The sequence below is a fragment of the Leptonychotes weddellii genome, chromosome 15 (assembly GCF_054177405.1).
Source record: "Leptonychotes weddellii isolate Sample4059 chromosome 15, ASM5417740v2, whole genome shotgun sequence".
In the NCBI taxonomy this organism is placed as follows: domain Eukaryota; kingdom Metazoa; phylum Chordata; class Mammalia; order Carnivora; family Phocidae; genus Leptonychotes; species Leptonychotes weddellii.
Genome location: NC_138383.1, coordinates 1,598,881 through 1,617,427, shown reverse-complemented (window position 1 = coordinate 1,617,427; position 18,547 = coordinate 1,598,881). Strand labels below are relative to the sequence as shown.

Here is an 18,547-nt window from a genome sequence, read left to right as displayed (position 1 = left end):
TCCCACCTCCCCGGCATGGATGTGCGGGCTGGGCTGCCTAGGACAAGCAGCCTTTTGTGGGAGGACTAGCTGCTGAGTGAGAGGGCCTCGTCCCCTCCTCCTCACTCCGAGAGGCGGGCTGGCACTCCTGTGTGCAGGTCTGGGTCCTGCTCCGGAGAGCCCTGCAGTGTCACCACAGGACTGGGTGGGCCACTGGCAGGGCTGGCCTTGCTGCTCACTTGTCCCCGCTCAGCTTGGCCTGGCATCCTGGACGTTGCCTGTGCTGTCATCCGCCAGTGGGGACACCTGAGCCATCAGTCCAGCGTGGGGGTGCCCTGGACTGCTGGCCAGGTTGGCTCCTGTCCTCTTCTCTCGCCCCCAGGCGCACCGAGCCAGGGCCTGCCCTATGTCGCCTTCATGGCCACTCGGGATGGGGAGGCTGTCCTCATTATGGCGCAGACCTGTGTCCCCTGGGTACGCAGCAGTGGGGCACTGTCCGGGGGCTTGTCAGCACTGTGCTACCACCCACCGACAACAGCCGTAGGAGTCACGGACGGCACAGACCGAGCCAGGCCCCGCCTCCCCAGCGCTGATCACTGCTGGCCCTGAGTGGGCTGCATGACCGGGAGGTGGCTCGAAAGGCCCCAGCCCAGTGGGCACAGGTGGCTCCAGCCAGTGGCCTGAGGGGAGGTGGGTGCCTGGGCTTCTCTTAAAGGGCAAAATGTTTTGTCTTCACGTGACATGCTGCCAAGTACACCCAGCCTTCCCCTGAGACCCTGCTTAGGATGAAACAGCCAGGTTTTGGGGTGCTTGCATTTGCATTACCATCAGCGCCTCTGCCGGGGTCTGCCCTCCTAGCTGTTTGCTCCAGGAGCAGCAGCTCAGTTCCCCTCGGGTTCTGGAGGCCATGGCAGGTCTGTGTCCCTCTTTCTCGGGGCCCATGGGCAGGCTGGGTGTTGGCTGGGAAGTGGTTGGTCCTGCAGCATCCTGGAGCCTTGGTGTTGGTCCCCACAGTGGGGGGACACTTGGGCCTGTGAAGAGAGGGGCTGGGGTGGGAAGGTGGGACCTGGAGCCAGACCAAGCCTGTCTCTAAGAGATGACCTTGGGGACAGGGGCCAGGGGATCTGTGCCCACACTGTCTGCGGGATCCCTCCTCCTGCCTTCAGCTCCTCCTACAGACTCATACTGCAGGAGCCTCCATCTGTCCCAGAAACCTGTCTGGCTCTCGGGCTCCTGTGGGCTGGCGGGGAGGAGGCTTGCCTGGCCTTTCCCTGCCCTGGCTCTGTGGCCCAACGGTCTCAGTCCTTCTTCAGGTGCATGATGGACAGGATGCTCCCAGGTCCCTGCGGGTGCTCCTTCCTGCTCCAGTGCCCATCTGGAGGCTGGCAGAACCAGTCTTGACGTCTCTGCTAGGAGATGAGCTTCCTGAGGGTGCCACCGCCCACCCTGGGGGAGAGCACATAAGGTGTCTGGACGCACATCCCTGGACCCCACACCCTGAACAGAGAGATGCTGGGGCCAGTATGGGCCACCAGGACGAAACAAGGCCACTGTTCAGAGGGAGTGCTTTCATGTTTGACATTTTAATTTCCTACTTACGGGGACTCCTGGGTGGCTCAGTCAGTTAAGTGTCTGATTCTCAGTTTCAGCTCAGGTCATGATGCCAGGGTTCTGGGATCGAGCCCCACATTGGGCTCCAGGCTTGGCATGGAGTCTGCTAGATATTCTCTCTCTCTTTCTTTCTGTCCCTCACACTTGTGCTCTCACTCTCTTTCTAAAATAAATAAAATCTTAAAAAAAATTTTTCCTACTTACGGGGACAGTTTTTTAGAATTATTTCAACAATTTTTAGAAAGGCCTGTATTAAATGTGTGAAATAGGTAGGGATTTGCTAAAATCTCTTCACATTCAGAATCTGGCTCTTCTGAGCTTCGTTTCAGCTCACAGACCTCAGTGTCCCAGTGTCCCCAGCACCGTTGCCTGGGCCATCGGGTATCAGTGGCCAGTTTTCCTGAGCGAGTCTCTGGAATGTTCTTCCAAGCCGTGACACCCATCCTGCTGTTTTTGTTGCCCGCCCTTTCTTGTTTCTCCATCGAAGAAGGTTTTCAGACACCGGCCAGGATCCCTGTTCCTTCTGAGTTGCTAATGGTTTGTGGACGTGACGTCCAGGTTTGCCCCTGCCCAGGCACGCCAGGGACAGTCCCAGGTAGGTGTGGGCCAGGTGATGACACAGGTAGAGGACCGTGAAATGCACCGGGATGTCATAGGTGTCTGCCGTGTGAGAGACATTGACATCTTGCCGTGGGAGTTGGGGGCGAGGACGGGCTGGGGGGTGTAGGAGGGGTGCCCCCATTCTGGAGCCAGAACACTGTCCGTCAGGGCGTGTGCACCACCCGGGGACCACGCACAGTCACAGCTGAGCTGCCGAGACAGAGTGGCTTTGCCGCTTTGGGTGGGGCTCTTAAAAGAAGGGGTCGAGGGGCTCCTGGTTGGCTCGGGTCATGATCTCAGGGTCCTGGGATCGAGCCCCATGTCAGGCTCCCTGCTCGGTGGGGAGCCTGCTTCTCCCTCTGCCACTTGCTCACCCCCACTCATGCGCTCTCTATCTCTCTCTCTCGCTCTCAAATAAATAAACTCTGAAAGGGTCATGGCAGGGGCAGAAGGGCTACTGCCCGAGAGGAAATAGACCTAGGGCCCTCTGCTGCCCCCTGAGCCCACTGTGGGGCTGGTCCGGCCCTGCCCTGGGAGACACTGGCAGAAGAGGCCTGTTGTCTGTCCCCCCTTCATTCCCTCCTGCCTGCCCACAGAAGCCATGTCCTTTCTAGTCCAGGGACCGATGGCACTCAGGCCATGGCTGTCTTGCCCTTGGGAATCCAGGGCCTTGCTGGCCCCAGGCTGGGGTGGCTTGGAGGTACCTCTCGGCCAGGGGCTGTGGTCAAGCCAGCAGCAGGAGTCCTGGGGAGGGGGCTGTGAAGTCGGGTGTGTCACCCTCTCTCTGGCTCTGCCTCGGGGGCAGGGGGGTAGGCGGAGCTTCGGCCGCGGGCCACCTGGGCTTTCCAGCCTGCAGGTGATCGTGAGTAACCTCGATGGCCACGGGCCAGGCACCAGAGCTGAGAGCGCGTGACCTTCTTTATCCCTCAGCCTGCTTCTCGAGGGGGGCCGTGGCTGGCCCTGGCTGTCAGGGGAGCCACAGTGAGGCCAAGCAGCGTGTTCCAAGGCCGTCAGCTGGCCTGGGGCTGAGCCGGGGCTGACCCAGGTCTGCTGAAGCCTGGGGCCATCTGTCTTTCCACTCGGAGGTCCCGCAGACTTGAGGCGAGTTTTTCAGCTTCTGTGCCACCATTTTCTCATTAAGAGTAAATGGGCCCGTAGAAGACTTCCTGGCACATAGAACGTGTTGGTGCATGGTGGTTGTCATCCTGAGCTTTCAGAGCGCAGAGTTCTTCAGGGGGTGGGAGGTCGGCCACAGGGCAGGAAGGCCCAGGCGGAGGCCTCCATGCTTCTGACTTCCTGGGTGCCCAGTGGCCTGTGGTCCCGTCAGTGTGACAGCCTTCGGGCCGCCCCCCTACAGAACGTGAAGGCAGCGGGAGGGGGGCGGTTCCAGAGCCTTCCGAGACTGCCTGCCTGCTTGCTCATAGGTAGTTTCTCATCCAGCGGGGAGCCCAGCCCTGTGAAACTCAGGTCAGAGCCTTCGCAGGGACAAGGACTGGTCAGTGGAACGTTCTAACCGGGCAAGCAGGAACCAGACCTAGTTTTGTTGTTAGCATTGGGCCTTCACGTGGCGACTGGGGGTTGGCCCAGTGTCTCCGGGGGCTCCAGCCACCGTGACACAGCGCCGTAGGCGGTGGCTTCCATAAGACACCGATTTCTGATGGCGGTGGGGGCTGGGAGTCCGAGAGCCAGGTGTGGGCAGGGCTGCTTCTCCCGAGGCCTCTCTCCTGGGCTGGCAGACAGCCGCCTTCTGCCCGAGTCCCCACACGGTTGTTCCTCTGTGCGCGTCTGTGTCCTGATCCTTCTTAGAAGGACACTAGTGAGGCTGGATCAGGGCCCACCCTGATGACCTCATTCAACCTAATTAGTTCTGTCAAGACTGTCTTTCCAAGTACAGCCACGTTCTGAGGTGCTGGGGGCTGGGGCTTCAGCGCATTAATTTTTAGGGGACTGATTCAGCCTTTAGCACCAGGGGCGGCATTGCCCCCCTCCCCCGAGGAGCAGTGGGCTGGTATGGTCGCAGGGCGTCCTGGGTGCTCTGTCTCTGAATCGGACTGACAGGTTTCCAGGCTGGTCACGTTTGGGGCCGTGGTGGCTTCTCTCCAGCCTTAATCAAACGGCCGTCCTCAGGCCGTGGCGACACGAAGATGTCCACAGGAGCACGCTGTGATTTTGTCCTAAACGCAAGCACGGGCCTCAGCTCAGTGCTGAGCACAGGCAGAAAGCAACCTGAGTACACAGGTCCCCTGGCGTGGGGCCCAGCGGTCAGGGGCAGGTGTGCAGGCAGGTGCTGCATGGAGTCTCCCAGACAGGAGAGGGGTGGCCAGGCTGTCAGGGCCGTGTTGGGACCCTGCTGCAGGGTGTGTCTGGTTCCGGGGGGCGGTGGGTAACCAAGCCTAGGGAAACGGTGGTGCTCCAAGACCCCTGAAAGGAGGGGGGAGCTCGTGGCCTGGCTGCTCAGGCTGCGGGGAGCCAGGACTGCAGAGGGCCAGAATTTTGTCCCTTGTCCTGTGCTCCTTTGCCAGTAGCTCAGGCCATCCCTGCTCCTGGGGCCTCAGGGCCCCCGAGCCCCCCAAAGACATGAATGGTCACTTGATTGTACGTTGGTGGCTTGTCGGAAAGCTGATGGAGGCAGGAACCCCCACGTCACTGCGGGGCGGCTTCCCGGCCTCCCTCACCCGGGGTGGGGGGGCAGGAACTCCAGCCCTCTGTGTTCTGGAACAGTCCAGTGCCCTGTTTCCTTGCACCAGCTCCCCTTGCTTTTTCATGCTCCCTCCTTGGGAGGCTGCAGCCAGGTTGGCCTCCCTGTGCCCCTGTGTGGTCCTTGTCTCTGTTGGCGGCTCGGGCCTGAGGCCATGCGTGCACATGGCAGGGAGTTGTGGCCTGAGGGGGGCTTGTGGGCTGTGGGGGCTCATGGCCCCTGGGGGAGTCCTGTGGAGAGTGTGGGGAGGGGGGCCTGATGCTCCTAAAGGGTAACTGGTGTGAGTTGAGTGCTGCTTGATTTGTCCCTGCTCCCTGGGGGATGTTTTCTGTGTCCTCTGCTGGCCTTCACTCTGCCAGCATCACCCCAGTGGCTGTTTTGTTCTGGAAGCTTCACTGCCTCCAGTCATTTTCTGAGCAAGTATGAACACAGTCTTACCTTTCCTCTGGTTCTAACCCAGCGAGATCCAGCTCAAGATCCACCTCCTCCAGGAAGCCCCCTCCCCAAGCACTCACTGAACGCCCCAAGTTGGCGTTATTCCTTTAAAAAGGACCCCCAGGATAGATGTTCCAATTATTAAAGGGGGACAGAGCCTTCCACCTGCCCCCACCCCCAGGTGGGAGTCGTGCAGAGCTACCCCAAGAGGCCAGGCTTTCCTGGCTTGGCCTGGTGGTCCTTCCCCCTGCCCATCCCCAGGCCCCCTTGCCCTCCACCCAAGGCCCCAGTGAGTCAGTGCCCTTCGTGGGGGCTGCGGCAAGCAGGCCTCCCCTTGGAGGATGGCGGCCACCTTCCCGGGCAGCTCCTGGACAGCAGGCCGCCACAGTAGACTTGGGCTGCGGGCCCCAAAGCTGGTGCCTGTTCGTCCTTCAGTCGTGACAGAGGTGGGAAATGAGGACAGGTGGTTAGGGAGAGCCAGGCCCTGGGCCCCATGGCTGGAGGCCGTGTGTCCTGGGTAAGCAGATGGGGCGGGCACCCCGGCATCAGCTCTCCTGTAAGGGTCACAGAGCAGGTGCACGTCACCTCGTTCTGGTGTTGCTGGACGGGGCTCCCGAGGCAGCCCAGGGCAGGCGGAGTTGTGCAGATGGCACCTGGTCCAGGCTTGACAGCCGTCTGGATCGCAGTGAGGCCTGTGTGCGGCGAGGGGTGAGCTCAGCTGTGCGGCCAGCCTGCGCTTGAAGCCAGAACTGGCTCCGCCCGGAACTAGTGGGCAGGCTCTTAACCTCCCCAGGCCTCTCTCCATCCGTCTATAGAGTGGGGCAGCAGCGCTCCGGATCCGTATGGTGAGGGTGCAGGGTGATGGGGGTTAAAGGCCAGGTGGGGTCCCAGCTCCGTCTTGTTGTCTAGAGTTGTTCTTCCAGGGGTCGAGTGCACAGAGAGATGTGAAGCCTGGCTCGGCCACACAGCACATTCGTGTGTGTGCACAGGACACAGGCCGACGCGCCCACCCCGTCCGGCCTCCGCTGCGTGGGCGGGGCTGGGGGGGAAGCACGAGGCAAGTCGCTTCCCCTCTGTCAGCAGAGAAGCTCTGCTCTTTGTGACCGCCCTGCCAGGAAGGTGCTGGAGGGGGGCCATCACCAGGAACCAGAGCTGAGGCATGAACAGGATTCCTGAGCTAGCAAGCAGCAGACCTGGACACGGGCCCACGAGCAGGCTGGAGCAAAGTCCCTTGGCAGAGCGCCTTTCTAGAAATGGGTTAGCCACTCTGCTCATTCCCCCGAGGTGGAGACGAGGTGTCTCACTGCCCTTTCTCCTCGCTGGCCAGGCAGACCTCTGACCACAAAGTAACTCAAAATGCCCGTTAGTGTCCAGGCAGGCTGGGAGTGTCCTGGGGCCACCCAGGCAGGAAGGCTCCCGGGGCTCCCAGTGTGGTGGGTCCTGCCGACAGCCACCTACACAGGGGCCCTCGTCCTTTCCCTGTTGCTCTTATAGAAATGTATGGCTGGGGTCCCCGGGGACACCTCTGCCGTGGAGGTTCAGTTAGACTCCAAGGGTGGCCGGAGCATCCAGCGTTGGGATGTCCTGGCAGGAAGGTGACTGCACAGCATGCCTGAGCTTGTGAGTGTGTCTGGCAGAGATCCCTCGTCACTCCAACCCTTTCTCAGTGTGTACTTTGGGGGGGCATCCAGGAGCCCTTTGCAGATCCCCCAGCAGCCCACCAGGGGCATTCCATAATAGATGCTGAATGAACCAATGAGCGAGTGAAGTGATTGGGGCCAAATACACTCGAGGCTTGAACAGCGTGGAGGTTATAGGCGCCGACCTCCCTCCCCGTTGAAAATCTGCGTGCAAGTTGTGACTCCACCCAAAATTTAACTACTCGTAGATAGACTGTTGTTGACCAGAAGCCTTACCGATCACGTGACCAGTCAGTTAACATGTTTTGTAAGTCGGGTGTGTTATATGTTACGTTCTCACGATGGAGTTAGCTATAGAAAAGAAAACGTTGGGACGCTTGGGTGGCTCAGTTGGTTAAGCGACTGCCTTCCGCTCAGGTCATGATCCTGGAGTCCCTGGATCGAGTCCCGCATTGGGCTCCCTGCTTGGCAGGGAGTCTGCTTCGTCCTCCGACCCTATCCCTTCTCATGTGTTCTCTCTCTCTCATTCTCTCTCTCTCAAATAAATGAATAAAATCTTAAAAAGAAAAAATGTTTAAGAAAATCATTAGAGGGGCGCCTGGATGGCTCAGTCGGTTAAGCGTCTGATTCCTGGTTTCGGCTCGGGTCACGATCTCAGGGTCGTGGGATCGAGCTCCGTGTCAGGTCTCTCTGCCCCTCCCCCTGCTCACACACATGCACGTGCGCATGCATTCTCTCTCTAGAATAAGTAAATAAACAAAATTCGAGAAGAAGGAATCAGAAAGAGAACACGTTCATGGTGCTGTCCCGTGTCCAGCGAACCCCCCGTGTAAGCGGGCGCGTGCAGCTCTGCTGCTCAAGGGTCCGCAGGAAGGTTCTGAGCCCACGAAAGCTGCCAAAGAAATAAAAGGCACAAGCTCCGCCTGGAGCCGCAGAGCTGGAGCCAATCTGGGGATCTCATCTGCAGGCCCAGGGGTCAGAGCCGGTCATCGCTCACGTTGTGGGATCGTGTCCTGGCTCGGGAACGTGGCCCTGGAGCATGGGGTGGTGGGGCGCCTCTGTGCACCCTGAGGCTCTCCGGGGCCCCCACGCCTCGGGACCGGTGTGAGCCGGAGGACAGGAGGCAGGCTGCCCCCGGCCTTGCTCCTGTTTTCGTTCCCGGGGTGGGGTAACCACGAGGAAAAGCAACTCCCTTCCCCTCCCTGAGTAAACAGACCCCTGCTGGAGTATTCGGGTGTTGGGCTCTCAGCTCCCTCCATGCAGAGCTCCTGAAAAGACAGCAAAATCCCCGCACTTCTGGGACCCGGTTCAGGGAGGAGCCCTTCTCTTCCGTGTGATGCTCCGGCCTCCCTGGGCTCCGGGGCCCCTCCTAGGCCCTGGTTAGCGGAGCCGGTGATGGGGCGGGTGTAGACGGGGCTCCCCAGCGCGGGCTGTGCGGGAAGGGCAGACGAGCCCCGTGCCAGGCCTTGGACTGCCGGGGTTCTAGGACGTCCAGTGACTGGGAGGCCGGTGGGTGACTGTCCACCGTGTGTCCACCTCAGGCTTCCATAGGAGGCCTGCTTTTCAGGCCGGGGAGCGGGCGTCTGCACAGAGCCGCAAGGCAGAGGGCAGTTCTGCCTCTAGTCCCGCGTCTGGGGGAGACAGCAGCTGCTGTGTGGCCAGGCCTGGCGTCCTGGCCACCTGCCCTGCCCAGGTGCCTGAGTGGCACCCCAGTGCCCGTCCACCCTGCCCACTCACTCCCTCATCCTTGTGCTGAGGGAGCGAAACCCGGCGGCTGTCCCCGCCGGCCGTTGGGAGGGTGTGGGCGGGCTGCCCCGGTGATCCCCTCGCTTGGCCTGGGCGGCTCCTGGCCTGTTTCCTGCTGTCAGGATGTTAATGGGGCTCAAAGGATGAGCTTGGGCAGAGCGTGCTCTTCTGGCCAGGAGGCTGGGGGTGCCACCCGGGAGCCAGGGGGGCCGTGGGCCTGGGCAGGCGGGTGTGTTTTGAGCTAGGGCAGTGTCCCACACCTGGGCCCAGCCCCCCAGTGAGAAACAGGCTTTATGCTGAAACTCTGTGCACACACACGTGAGCACGTGGTCTCCCCACCTGCAGGCATCGGGGACACGGGGCTAAGGCCCCATCCCACCCTGACTCCGTCACAGAACACACACAGGGGCGCCTGGGGGGCTCCGTCGGTGAAGCGACTGCCTTTGGCTCAGGTCATGATCTCGGGGTCCTGGGATCGAGCCCCGCGTCGGGCTCCCTGCTCGGGGGAGCCTGCTTCTCCCTCTCCCACTGCACCTCCCCCCCCCCCGGTTAATGCTCTCTGTTTCTGTCTTTTTCTCTCTCAAGAATAAATAAAAATCTTAAAAAAAGAAAAAGAGAACACCTGAACCCTCAGTGCCCCCGAGGTCTGCAGGCAGCTTGAGCCCCCATAGGCCCTGTGTTCACCCCTGGCTGGTGACCCCCCAAACCTGGCTTCCTACTCAGAATCCTCCCTGTCTGCCTGACCCTGCTGCCTGTTGGGGCATCCCAATTCCAGTTTCCAGGCCCTCCCCGGCTCTGGTGTGTCCAGATTCCTGGGTCCCCAGACCAGCCGCCTGCCTCCCCCTCGGCCCCGCGTGCCCCATCTGTCCCTACATCACGGCACCATGTGTATGGGGCACGCAGGCCCAGCCCCTTCTCCCAAGGGCCCCACTTCTTAGATCCCAGAGCAGCTCCAACAGGGGGCCCCGCATCTGTTGGCGCCCCCAGTGAGAGCCTAACCGAGCAGCCTGAGGGGTCCCTTTGGAATGTCGTTGGACCACATGGCTCTGCTTAGACCCTCCCTCGGCTTCCCATCAGGCCTCGGAGAGCAGGGCCTTCCCCACACAGTCTGTGAGGCGGTGAGGCTGTGGGGCCGTGGGCTGACCTGTTCCCTCCTCCTCACCGACCTTTCAGCCTGCATGCTGCCGGCTGTCCCTGGTACACCCAGGGGCTGGGCCCTGGGCCTCTGCCCTGCTGCGGCTGCCCGTGGCCCCACTCCCCTGCTTTCCCGTCTGCGTGAGCCCGAGTCCCACTGTTGTGCTCTCTGCCCGCACGGGGTGCTTACTGCCCACTGTGTGGTGTGGGCGTGCTTTCGCTCTTGGGCTGTCAGCCCCACAGGGATGGGACTGTGGCAGGGTCACTGCTGTGTCCCCTGCATCCCTCAGTGCCGGCCCTGCATGGAGCAGAACTACCTTTGCTGCATCCAGACAGGAAGGCACACCTGCCCTGTTTCCTTTCCTTGTTCCCCATGTGGTGTGGAGCCTGGTGGGCACCCCTTCGGCGAGCCTGGGGCCCAGCCCCGTATGTCAGTAGGTGGGAGCTCCGATGCAGGGCCTCATCCCTTGTAAGCGTGGGTCTCTGTCCCTTTGTGCTAACACCCCAGGGTGGGCGGATGGCAGCACGCGGAGCCCTCCCCACTGGCCGAGGGCAAGGACAGGGGACAGGAAGGGTGTTACTGGGGCTAGAGCTGGGCACAGATCGGGGCTCGGGGGTGAGGATGCCCAGCCTCGGTTCACAGAGGAGCATCTGGGGCAGGGTCAGGCGGTTTCCCCTCTGGCCGCCTGTTCTCTCTTATCCTCAGGAAAGATCAGACAGACGCCCGTTGTAATTGTGGACTTGCACACATAGGATGTGGCCGAGACGGGTTTTCTTTGAAAGTTCCCGCAGCGTCCTTGATGGCCGGGCTGGCTGTCGGCGGGCCGCGCTTGCTGCCCGGTGGAACTCGCGTTCTGCTGGTGTTCGTGCGCCTGTTTTTACGCCTTGTAATTAAAACCTTTATTTGGTCTTGGCGGTGAAAATCTAATTTCTTCCGATGCGCAACTGCAGTCCATTGGGCAAACAGACCCGGCCTGCTGGATTATTCATAGCGTGGTGTTTGCAGATCAGGCTGTGGGTCCTGCTAATCAGAGATGATGTTTGGTAATTGATGTGTTGAGTGAAGACTTCCATGGGAGGGGGCCTGGGCCGCGCCGTGCGGCTGTGTGTGGCCGGCAGGAGGGTTTTCCTCAGCTGACTCAGCTCCCCAGACGGCACTTCTGAGCGCTAATTATACAGCAAGCACACGGCACACTCTGTATTCTCTTGTTGGATCCGCAAAGCCCCAAAGCGCTGCTCCGTCCTTGTCGCCATCGCACGGAGGCGAAAACCGAGGCTCGGGGGGTCTGCCCGAGGGTGGGGCTGGGGTCTGGACTCCAGAAGCCTGACTGCGGCTTCATGGTCTCCACCTGTGGATTTTCTCCTCCTGTTGGAACACTCCCAGGGTCCCCAGGCCACCTGGGTCACTCATGCCCTTTCTCTTCTTGCTTTTCTCAGACCATCATGGAGCAGTTCAACCCCAGCCTCCGGAACTTCATTGCCATGGGGAAGAACTATGAGAAAGCTCTGGCAGGTAAGGCCGCGGGGTGGGAGCAACGCCCTCGCAGCAGGCGGCCAGCTCGCGGAGCCAGATTAGAATGGAAGGAGGGAGGGTGTGGGGCCGCACCTCGGAGGCCTGGGAGCCCTGGAATCTGCACCCACTGTTGTCTGCGGCCTTGTCCTGGGGTCTGGGCTCAGTGTCCACCCGCAGCACCTAAAGACGGTGGGCATGGATGTCTGTCCTCAGAACCTTCGTCTTGAAGCTGCAGGATGGGGCTTGGGGCTGGGGCCTGCACGGCTCCCTGGCAGGTGCGCGCCCTGCACCTCACGGAGAGCCGGGACTCAGGGTGCTGGGGGCACGGGCTCGTTCAGGGAGGGGACGTGCGTACCAGCAAAGGCTGTGGCCGTGGCCGGGCCCTTCCTTCCCAGCAGGGGCGGCTGAGTCACGCTGCGGTCAGGGACGCCCGGTTCTCGGGGACCCATGCTGGGCTCCCACCCTTGCCTGTGTCCCTCCAGGGTAGGTGTCAGGCTGTCGCTCGAGCTGCGGCGCCCAGCAGGGAGGCTCTGTCTGTAGAGCGTACCCCAGCCTCTGACAGCTGCCCTGGCGTGTCCACGGCCCCATGGGGACTGCTCTGGGTGGGCTTCAGGTTAGAGGCAGCAAGGAGAGGGCAGCGCTGGGCAGTCTCCGTGGTCGCCTGGGGACAGAGCACCCGGCGGAACCGGCCTGTTCCTGGACAGCGGCCCTGCTGGTCTGCGGCTGGAGGTGTCTGGCCACAGTCCGCCCACCTGCCATGTCTCGGGGACAGGGAGGACATCCGGTCATACGCCAGTCTACCACGTAGCTCTGCACCACGGCCTTGGCCCTTCCCCCAGGGGATGCGGGTGCACCCTGACCCTTTTGAAGGAGAGTGGTCTTGATGTCATGCACAGATCCAGCCAAGAGTGTGGGCAGGGCTCCTCTGTTCCTCTGTGTTGGGGTCGATGGCACTGACCAGCAGCCCCTGGCCGTCTCCCTGTTTCCACATGGGTGTGGAGGGGAGGGGCCTTGCGCTGCCTTCTGGTTTGGGGGCGCACACCGCGTTCTGCACCCGCAGGCTCTCCCGAGCTGCCCTCCCTCCACCCTGCCCCTGCCCCACAGCCCTGCACAGAGGGACGCTGCCCCGGGAGCCCGCCAGTCCCCCGCAAGAGAGGAGGCACAGCTGCTCCTCAGAAGGTTCTGTCCCTTCCTCAAGCTGAAACCCTGCCTGTAGGGTCTTAAAGATAACGGCAGGTCCCAGGCCATGGTGATGATCTCTGTGCCTGCCAGGAGCTGAGAGCCAGCTCGGCCTCCGGGCGAACGTCCCCTGTCAGGTCTACTGCCCCGAGACACTCTGCGAGCAGGACGGGCACCCGGTCTGCAGGCTGGTGGAGAGAAGAGGCAAGAGGACGGGGCCTGGGCCTCGGGTCCTCCGAGCAAAGCCCCTCGCCGTGCCCGTGGGGCAGGACCGGGCTCTCATCTCTCCCTGGCTGGGGCTGACTTCTGCGCACCACGCACGTGGGGCTTTGCACGTGGTCCCTCTCTGGAGCCGCCGTCCGTAGGACTCTTCTCACCCTCACCTGGCTTCCTCATGGGGGGACGTCACCTCACCCCCAGGCAGTCCTGGTTTCCCCTTTGATGTGAGGCCAGGTTTCCTTCCAGGCCTTTCTACACCCACTGCAGATCCCCATAAGGCTCTCGGGGGGCTGTGTGTGGAGAATCCGGGCTCTTCTGCTGCCCGTTTTCCCGGACTGGCCTGTGGCACCGAGCCCAGCCGGCCACGTTAGCACCATCCCCTCAGCTGCATTTGGCCTCCCCCATGCCACCCTTGTGCCAGGCTTGGCTTTGATCAGCTTTAAGGAGCCCACCCCTCCTGGCAGCCGACGCAGTCCAGCCGGTGGGGGCGCCGAGGGCGCGCTCCTGGGCATGCGCTTCATTGGAAGCCACCTAAATAAAATGTGATGACGTGCCCAGTTAGACGCCCCGGCCTGGGTTCTGGAGGGAGCGGATCAGCTGTTGCTGTCCCGTGGCTGGCCCTGTCCTCCCCCCAAGACTGTAGGGTGGGCGGGCCCCCGCGCAGACGAGGTGTTTGCGGGCTCGCCCAGGGTCAGCGGGCACAGGGCTCTTCCCTGGGGTGCCAGGTGCACATTGAGTGCGGCCGCAGTTGCCATGGGGCAGGCCCTTGACGTGGCCTCAGCTTGGAGAGGTGAGGGGCACTGTCTGTCCGCAGCTGGCAGGGGGTCTCTGTGCGCACGGCTTCGTGCTGCCTCCTGCCTGGTGGGGTCTCGTCTCATGTACTTGGTGGGCCCTGCCACCCCTCACCAGATCCGGGCGCTGGTGACAGCACCCAGCAGTTTGCCTCGAAGAGCCCTGGGCCTGACCGGGCACCACGTTCTTGGAAAGAAAAGCAGCTCTCACAATCGCAATGAGAGAAGGACATCAGCCGGAAACGGGGAGCACTCAGCCCAGGCGGGAGGGCCGCGGAGCTCCGTGGGGGGCTGGTATGCACCGCGACCCCTGTGTGGGCGCCGAGGGTCTCGTCCGTCCATAGGACGGGCAGTAACCGCCCCTCTCTCCTCTCCCAGGTGTGACCTACGCTGCCAAAGGCTATTTTGACGCCCTTGTGAAGATGGGTGAGCTAGCCAGCGAGAGCCAGGGCTCCAAAGAACTCGGTAAGACCCCGACGCAGCGGAGACCCCAGATGGCCGCCAGGCCCTCACGTATGCCCGGGCGGGGCTGGGGTCCTGGCCTGTGTCTGGTCCTACTTCCACTGGGGATCAGGTTCTCGTCAAACAAGAAGCTTTTCTGAGAGACCGTGACCCTCAGAGCTGGCGAGGGCACCCGGCTGCACGTGAGTGCTGCTCAGAGTGCACGCTGGTGGGTCGGCCCCCCGAGAAGCGCAGCGTGGGGTGAGGACACGGGCGGATCCGCTGGCTGGTGTGGGGCGCCGTGTGGAAGCAGGGCCGAGGCGATGGGGAGCATTCCTGGTATTACAGGGAGACGGGACGCCAACTCCTCGCGCAGGGTGACCTGGTTTTGTGAAGGGACACGCGGCGTGCGTGCGTATCACACGATCAACTGAGGGAAAGGCCCGGGAGCGTAGCAGGTGGAGCCCTTGGGATGGGTCATTCTCTCTCTGCTTTTGCTGTTCTGCAAATTTTGTACCGTGAGTTCACGTCGCTCCTAAGCCAGGTGCACAGAAGGAAGCGGGAAGGGCTCCCTCGTGTGCCCAGAGGCTCTGGGCATGCCAGCAGCTGTGGGGCGCTGGGTGACAGATGCAGCTATGGAGACTTCTGGGGCTGGGGGCAACAGGCTGGGCGGAGCGCGTGACCAGGGCCAGACCCTGCACGCAGGCTGGGCTCTGCTTACATGGGTGGCGGGCGGGCTTTCGTCCAGCGTCCCAAAGGCTGTGCTGCTCCCTAGCTCTGGAGGGAAGCCGTCTGGCCTCCACGGTCACCGAGCTGACCTGCCCCTGGCAGAGGCGGGAGGACGCGGAGGGACTGAGGGGTGCTGAGGGGGTGAGGGGTGCAGGCGCGGCCTCTCTGGAGATGTGCGGGACACTCAGGCTTCGGAGGCCTGCACTCCTCTGTGACAAGGGGTGCCTGTGGACCAGCCGGCCCTGGGGCTCCGAGGCCACACGAGGGCCTGCCCGGTACTGTTGGGCCTCCTGGCTACAGCTCTTGAGGGCACGGTCTGGGTCCCAACCCCCTCGGAGGGGAGTCGGTGTTGTGCATGACCCGCGTGAGTTTGCACACAGGCTCCTATCTGCGAAAGGGGCATTTTACTGTGGTGGTCAGTCACGTGGCTGCTGTAGGGACCAGGCCCGGTGGTCACACTCACAGAACGGCAAGGGTCTGCCCGCGGGAAAATGCGCGTCTGTGTGGCCCCAGGATGAAGGTGGGTGTGTGCGAAACTGCGGTGAGGTCCCAGGGCTTCCTGGTGGTGGAGTCCAGGCTGCTGCCCTACCGCAGGCCCGGCGAGCGGCTGGGTGGCCTTGTGTCACGGAGCCGGGCAGTGAGACAGGGAGCACGCCGGGGGAGGGACGGTCCCTCATGGCTCCGGGGGCTCGGCCCGGCTCCGGCTGGAATCAGGGAGCTTCCAGTTTGCTTCTGTGGGTTTTTGGACTCTGTCCTGAGCTTACGTGGAGCGTGGGGTCCGGCACCCGGTGGAAGTCTCCTTTGTGTCCACAGAGGCGGCAGCAAGGTGCCAGGCCAGCTGAGATCCGTGTCCTCTCACCACGCGCTCTGGCCACAAACGTGGGGCTCCCTTGGTCAGCCAGTTCTCCCGTTCTCTGAGCACCCACAGGTCGGGCCTGCTCTGACACCATCCACCTGGAACAGCGCATCCCTAGCGAGCCACACTTCTGTTGGACTTGGCTACGAGTCAGGGGTTCCCGTGAGCCCTTCTCAGGTTGGATGATTTGCGAGAACAGCTCGCACCTCTCAGGGGAACGCTTACTTACGTTGACCAGTTTATTCGGAAGGGTACAACAAAGGATACAGTTGAACAGCCAGACAGAAACATAGGGTGGGATCTGGGAGGATCCCGAGCTCAGGTACTTCTGTCCCCGCAGAGCTGGGGCACCCCCCCAGCAGGTGGGTGTGTTCCCCACCTGGAAGCTCCCTGAACCCCGTGGTTTAGGCATTTTTGTGGAGGCTTCGTCCCGTGGGCACGGTCAGTGCCTCAGTCTCCAGCCCCTCTTGTCCCTGGAGGATGGGGTGTGGCTGAAAGTCCAGCTTCTGGTCGTCAGGGGTCTTCCTGGAGACCAGCCCCATCTGGGAGCCCACCCAGAGTTGCCACATTAGGACGAAAGACGCTCCTATCACTCAGGGGCTCCCGAGGGATTTCGGGGCTGTGTGTCAGGAGCCAGGAGCACAACCCGTGGGGATTTCTTCTGGTGTCAGCCCTGCTCCTGCAGGCAGATCTCTTCTTCTGGTAATGGCTTGAGTGAGACGTGATCCACGTGCCGGAAACTCGCCTGTTGCGAGTGGACAGTCCGCTGGTTTCCAGCACAGTCACAGGCCTGCACAGCCAGCCAGCGTCTGGCTCCGAAGCTCGACCGTCACCCACTCCAGCCTGGGGACCTGGAGCCCAGGGGCCCTTCCTCCAGCCCCCAGCGGCCACTCAGCCGCTGTCCCCTCTGTGCCTTTAGTGGCTCTGGACATCGGGCGGTGACCCGTCATGACCTTGGAGTCCGGCTTCTTTCTGCCCAGGAAGTTAGCATGTGTTCGCTGGCCTTAGGTGTTGGTGGACTCGTGTGGTGTGTGCCGTTCGCTGATTTTGGCCTGGCTGCTTTTATCTGCAAAATTATCGTGAGAGTCAGCCGCGTCTCTGCGCATGCCAGTGGTCCCTCACGCCTCGGCGCCAAGGGCTTCCCGCTGGGTGGGGGCGCCGGCTTGTTCTGCCTTCTGCTGAGCGACGTCTGGGCTGTTTCCAGTTGGGCGTTTCCAGATTTGCATCTTGCTCGTGAACCAGCGGCACGCTGAGCATCTTTTCGTGTGCCCGTTTCCCTTCCTTGGCTGGGTGTGTGTTCACATCCTTCTCTTCTCTCGGTGGGGTTTTTGTCCCGTGATGGAGTTGTAGGAATTCTCCGTGTTCCAGGTAGGAGCGCTCCGTCAGGTGTGCATCTCCCAGACGGTTTCTCCCAGTCTCGTTGGCCTTTCATTTCTGGACCGGTGTTTCTAGAGGAACAAACGTGTTTGATTTTAGTGAAGTCCAGTTGATTGATTTTTTTCTTCACGGGTTTTTATCACTATTGTGATCCTGGCTATGATTTTTATCTTTGCTTTTGTCTTCATTTGCTTCGTTCTCGGTGTGCTCCTGCTGATTCATCCGCAGACCCTTGGACATGGTCCTGGTTAGTCCAGCTGTTTCTTCCCCTTGGGAGCGCGCCCCCCCCCCAGCCCCATCTTACCACTCGCTCGGACCCCTCCCGCCCGCACCCCCCCTGGGCACCAGGCGTCCCTTTCCCAGTCCCAGGACTGTGTGCTCTGGGTCCTGTTTCTCCCTCAGTTGGGGGATGCTCGGTGCGTACGTGGGGAAGTACCTGAGCCCTCATCTGTCTGCATCTGTGTCTCTACTTGGTGAAAGGCTAGGCTGACTTAGAACTGCAGGTGGGATGTGGTCTTGCCTCCGGGTCCTGTGACTCCCAGCGTTGCTCTGTTGCTTTCTTCGATGCAGGGTATTAGTTTAGGGTGTTTTGTGTTTCTTCTCCTGGAAGCGTTTGAGGTCTTCGTTCTTGGGGTGTTGCAGACCTCCCGACCCCGTGCCTGTGTGTGTGTTGTGGGGAGGGTGCAGGCGGGGCTGGAGATCACAGCATCCCCGAGGGGTGGATAAGGTGTGCGGCCTCCGGGGCCACGGGGGGGGTGACCAGGGGCTGGCGTTGAGCTGCAACCCGGGAGCAGAGGACAGGAGCAGGGGACGCACGCACAAGTGCAAGGGGGCACAGATGAGGCTGCTGGGGGCTTGGAAGAGGCGGGGCTCTGGGAGGATGGATTTGTACCTTAGGAGGATGCCCCCGTACGGTCCCCCGCAGCGAGTGCACATGCTGGCTGCTGTAGAACGTTCCACAAACACCGTGAACGCCGTGTTTCTCTGTTCTCTCTTCGGCAGTTGGGTTATTCTGAGTGGGTTTTGCCGCTCTGAACGAATACGTCCACAGGACCTTGATGCCGAGCCCTGCCCCACGGTGACTTCCACGGCTGCCCTGCTAGGCCACCTCAGACGTGGCGCCAGGGCTGCCGGGCAGGCGGCCCCGGCGCTCCCTGCTGTCGTCCTGTCGTCCTGTCATCCTCCGGGACGGGAGTGAGTCCGTGGGCTTGCGCCCGGCTTGGGCGGGTTCTGTGAGTCTTGGCTCCGCTCTGAGTGACGCTCGGCACAGCCATGTTCTCTCTTCACGCTCTCGTGCCACGTCTGCGTGGGCAGGACCCCCCCAGGCCACCCTGACCCCTGGGCAGACACTGCAGCTACCGGCCACTTTGGCCAGCCCGGCCCTGGGCTTGGGGAGGCACAAGTCATGCCTCTCAGACCCCAAGAGGCAGTTATTTTCATTTGGTATAACTTGGGGCGTCCGAGGTGCCGACGTACCAGGGGCAGATGATGCCGCCAGGGGCCACCCGCCCTGGGCTGTCCCACACGGTGACCTGCTGAGAGAGGCGAGGTCTTCCGGGCCCTTCTGAGCCTCTTGCCTCTGCTCCGTGCCTTGAGGCC

The 18,547-nt window shown here is 61.9% G+C and overlaps 2 protein-coding genes across 6 annotated transcripts in view; both read left to right on the top strand.

Annotated features, from left to right (window-relative positions):
* Window positions 1-14,434, top strand: part of RPTOR (regulatory associated protein of MTOR complex 1) — a 378,655-nt gene extending 364,221 nt beyond the window's left edge. The window contains exon 35 of the transcript XR_014140335.1: window positions 14,422-14,434. The gene's annotated coding sequence lies outside the window, so the exon portion shown is untranslated. The remainder of the gene's footprint in view (window positions 1-14,421) is intronic.
* The window catches only part of BAIAP2 (BAR/IMD domain containing adaptor protein 2), a 66,786-nt gene that overhangs the window by 4,913 nt on the left and 43,326 nt on the right, over window positions 1-18,547 (top strand). For all 5 annotated transcript variants that reach the window (XR_014140337.1, XR_014140336.1, XM_081804309.1 and 2 more), the window contains exons 2-3: window positions 11,281-11,356; window positions 13,924-14,010. Coding sequence is in view for 3 of the 5 variants with exons in the window: in XM_081804309.1 (XP_081660435.1) it covers window positions 11,281-11,356; window positions 13,924-14,010 (163 nt within the window). In the remaining 2 variants the exon portion in view is untranslated. The remainder of the gene's footprint in view (window positions 1-11,280; window positions 11,357-13,923; window positions 14,011-18,547) is intronic.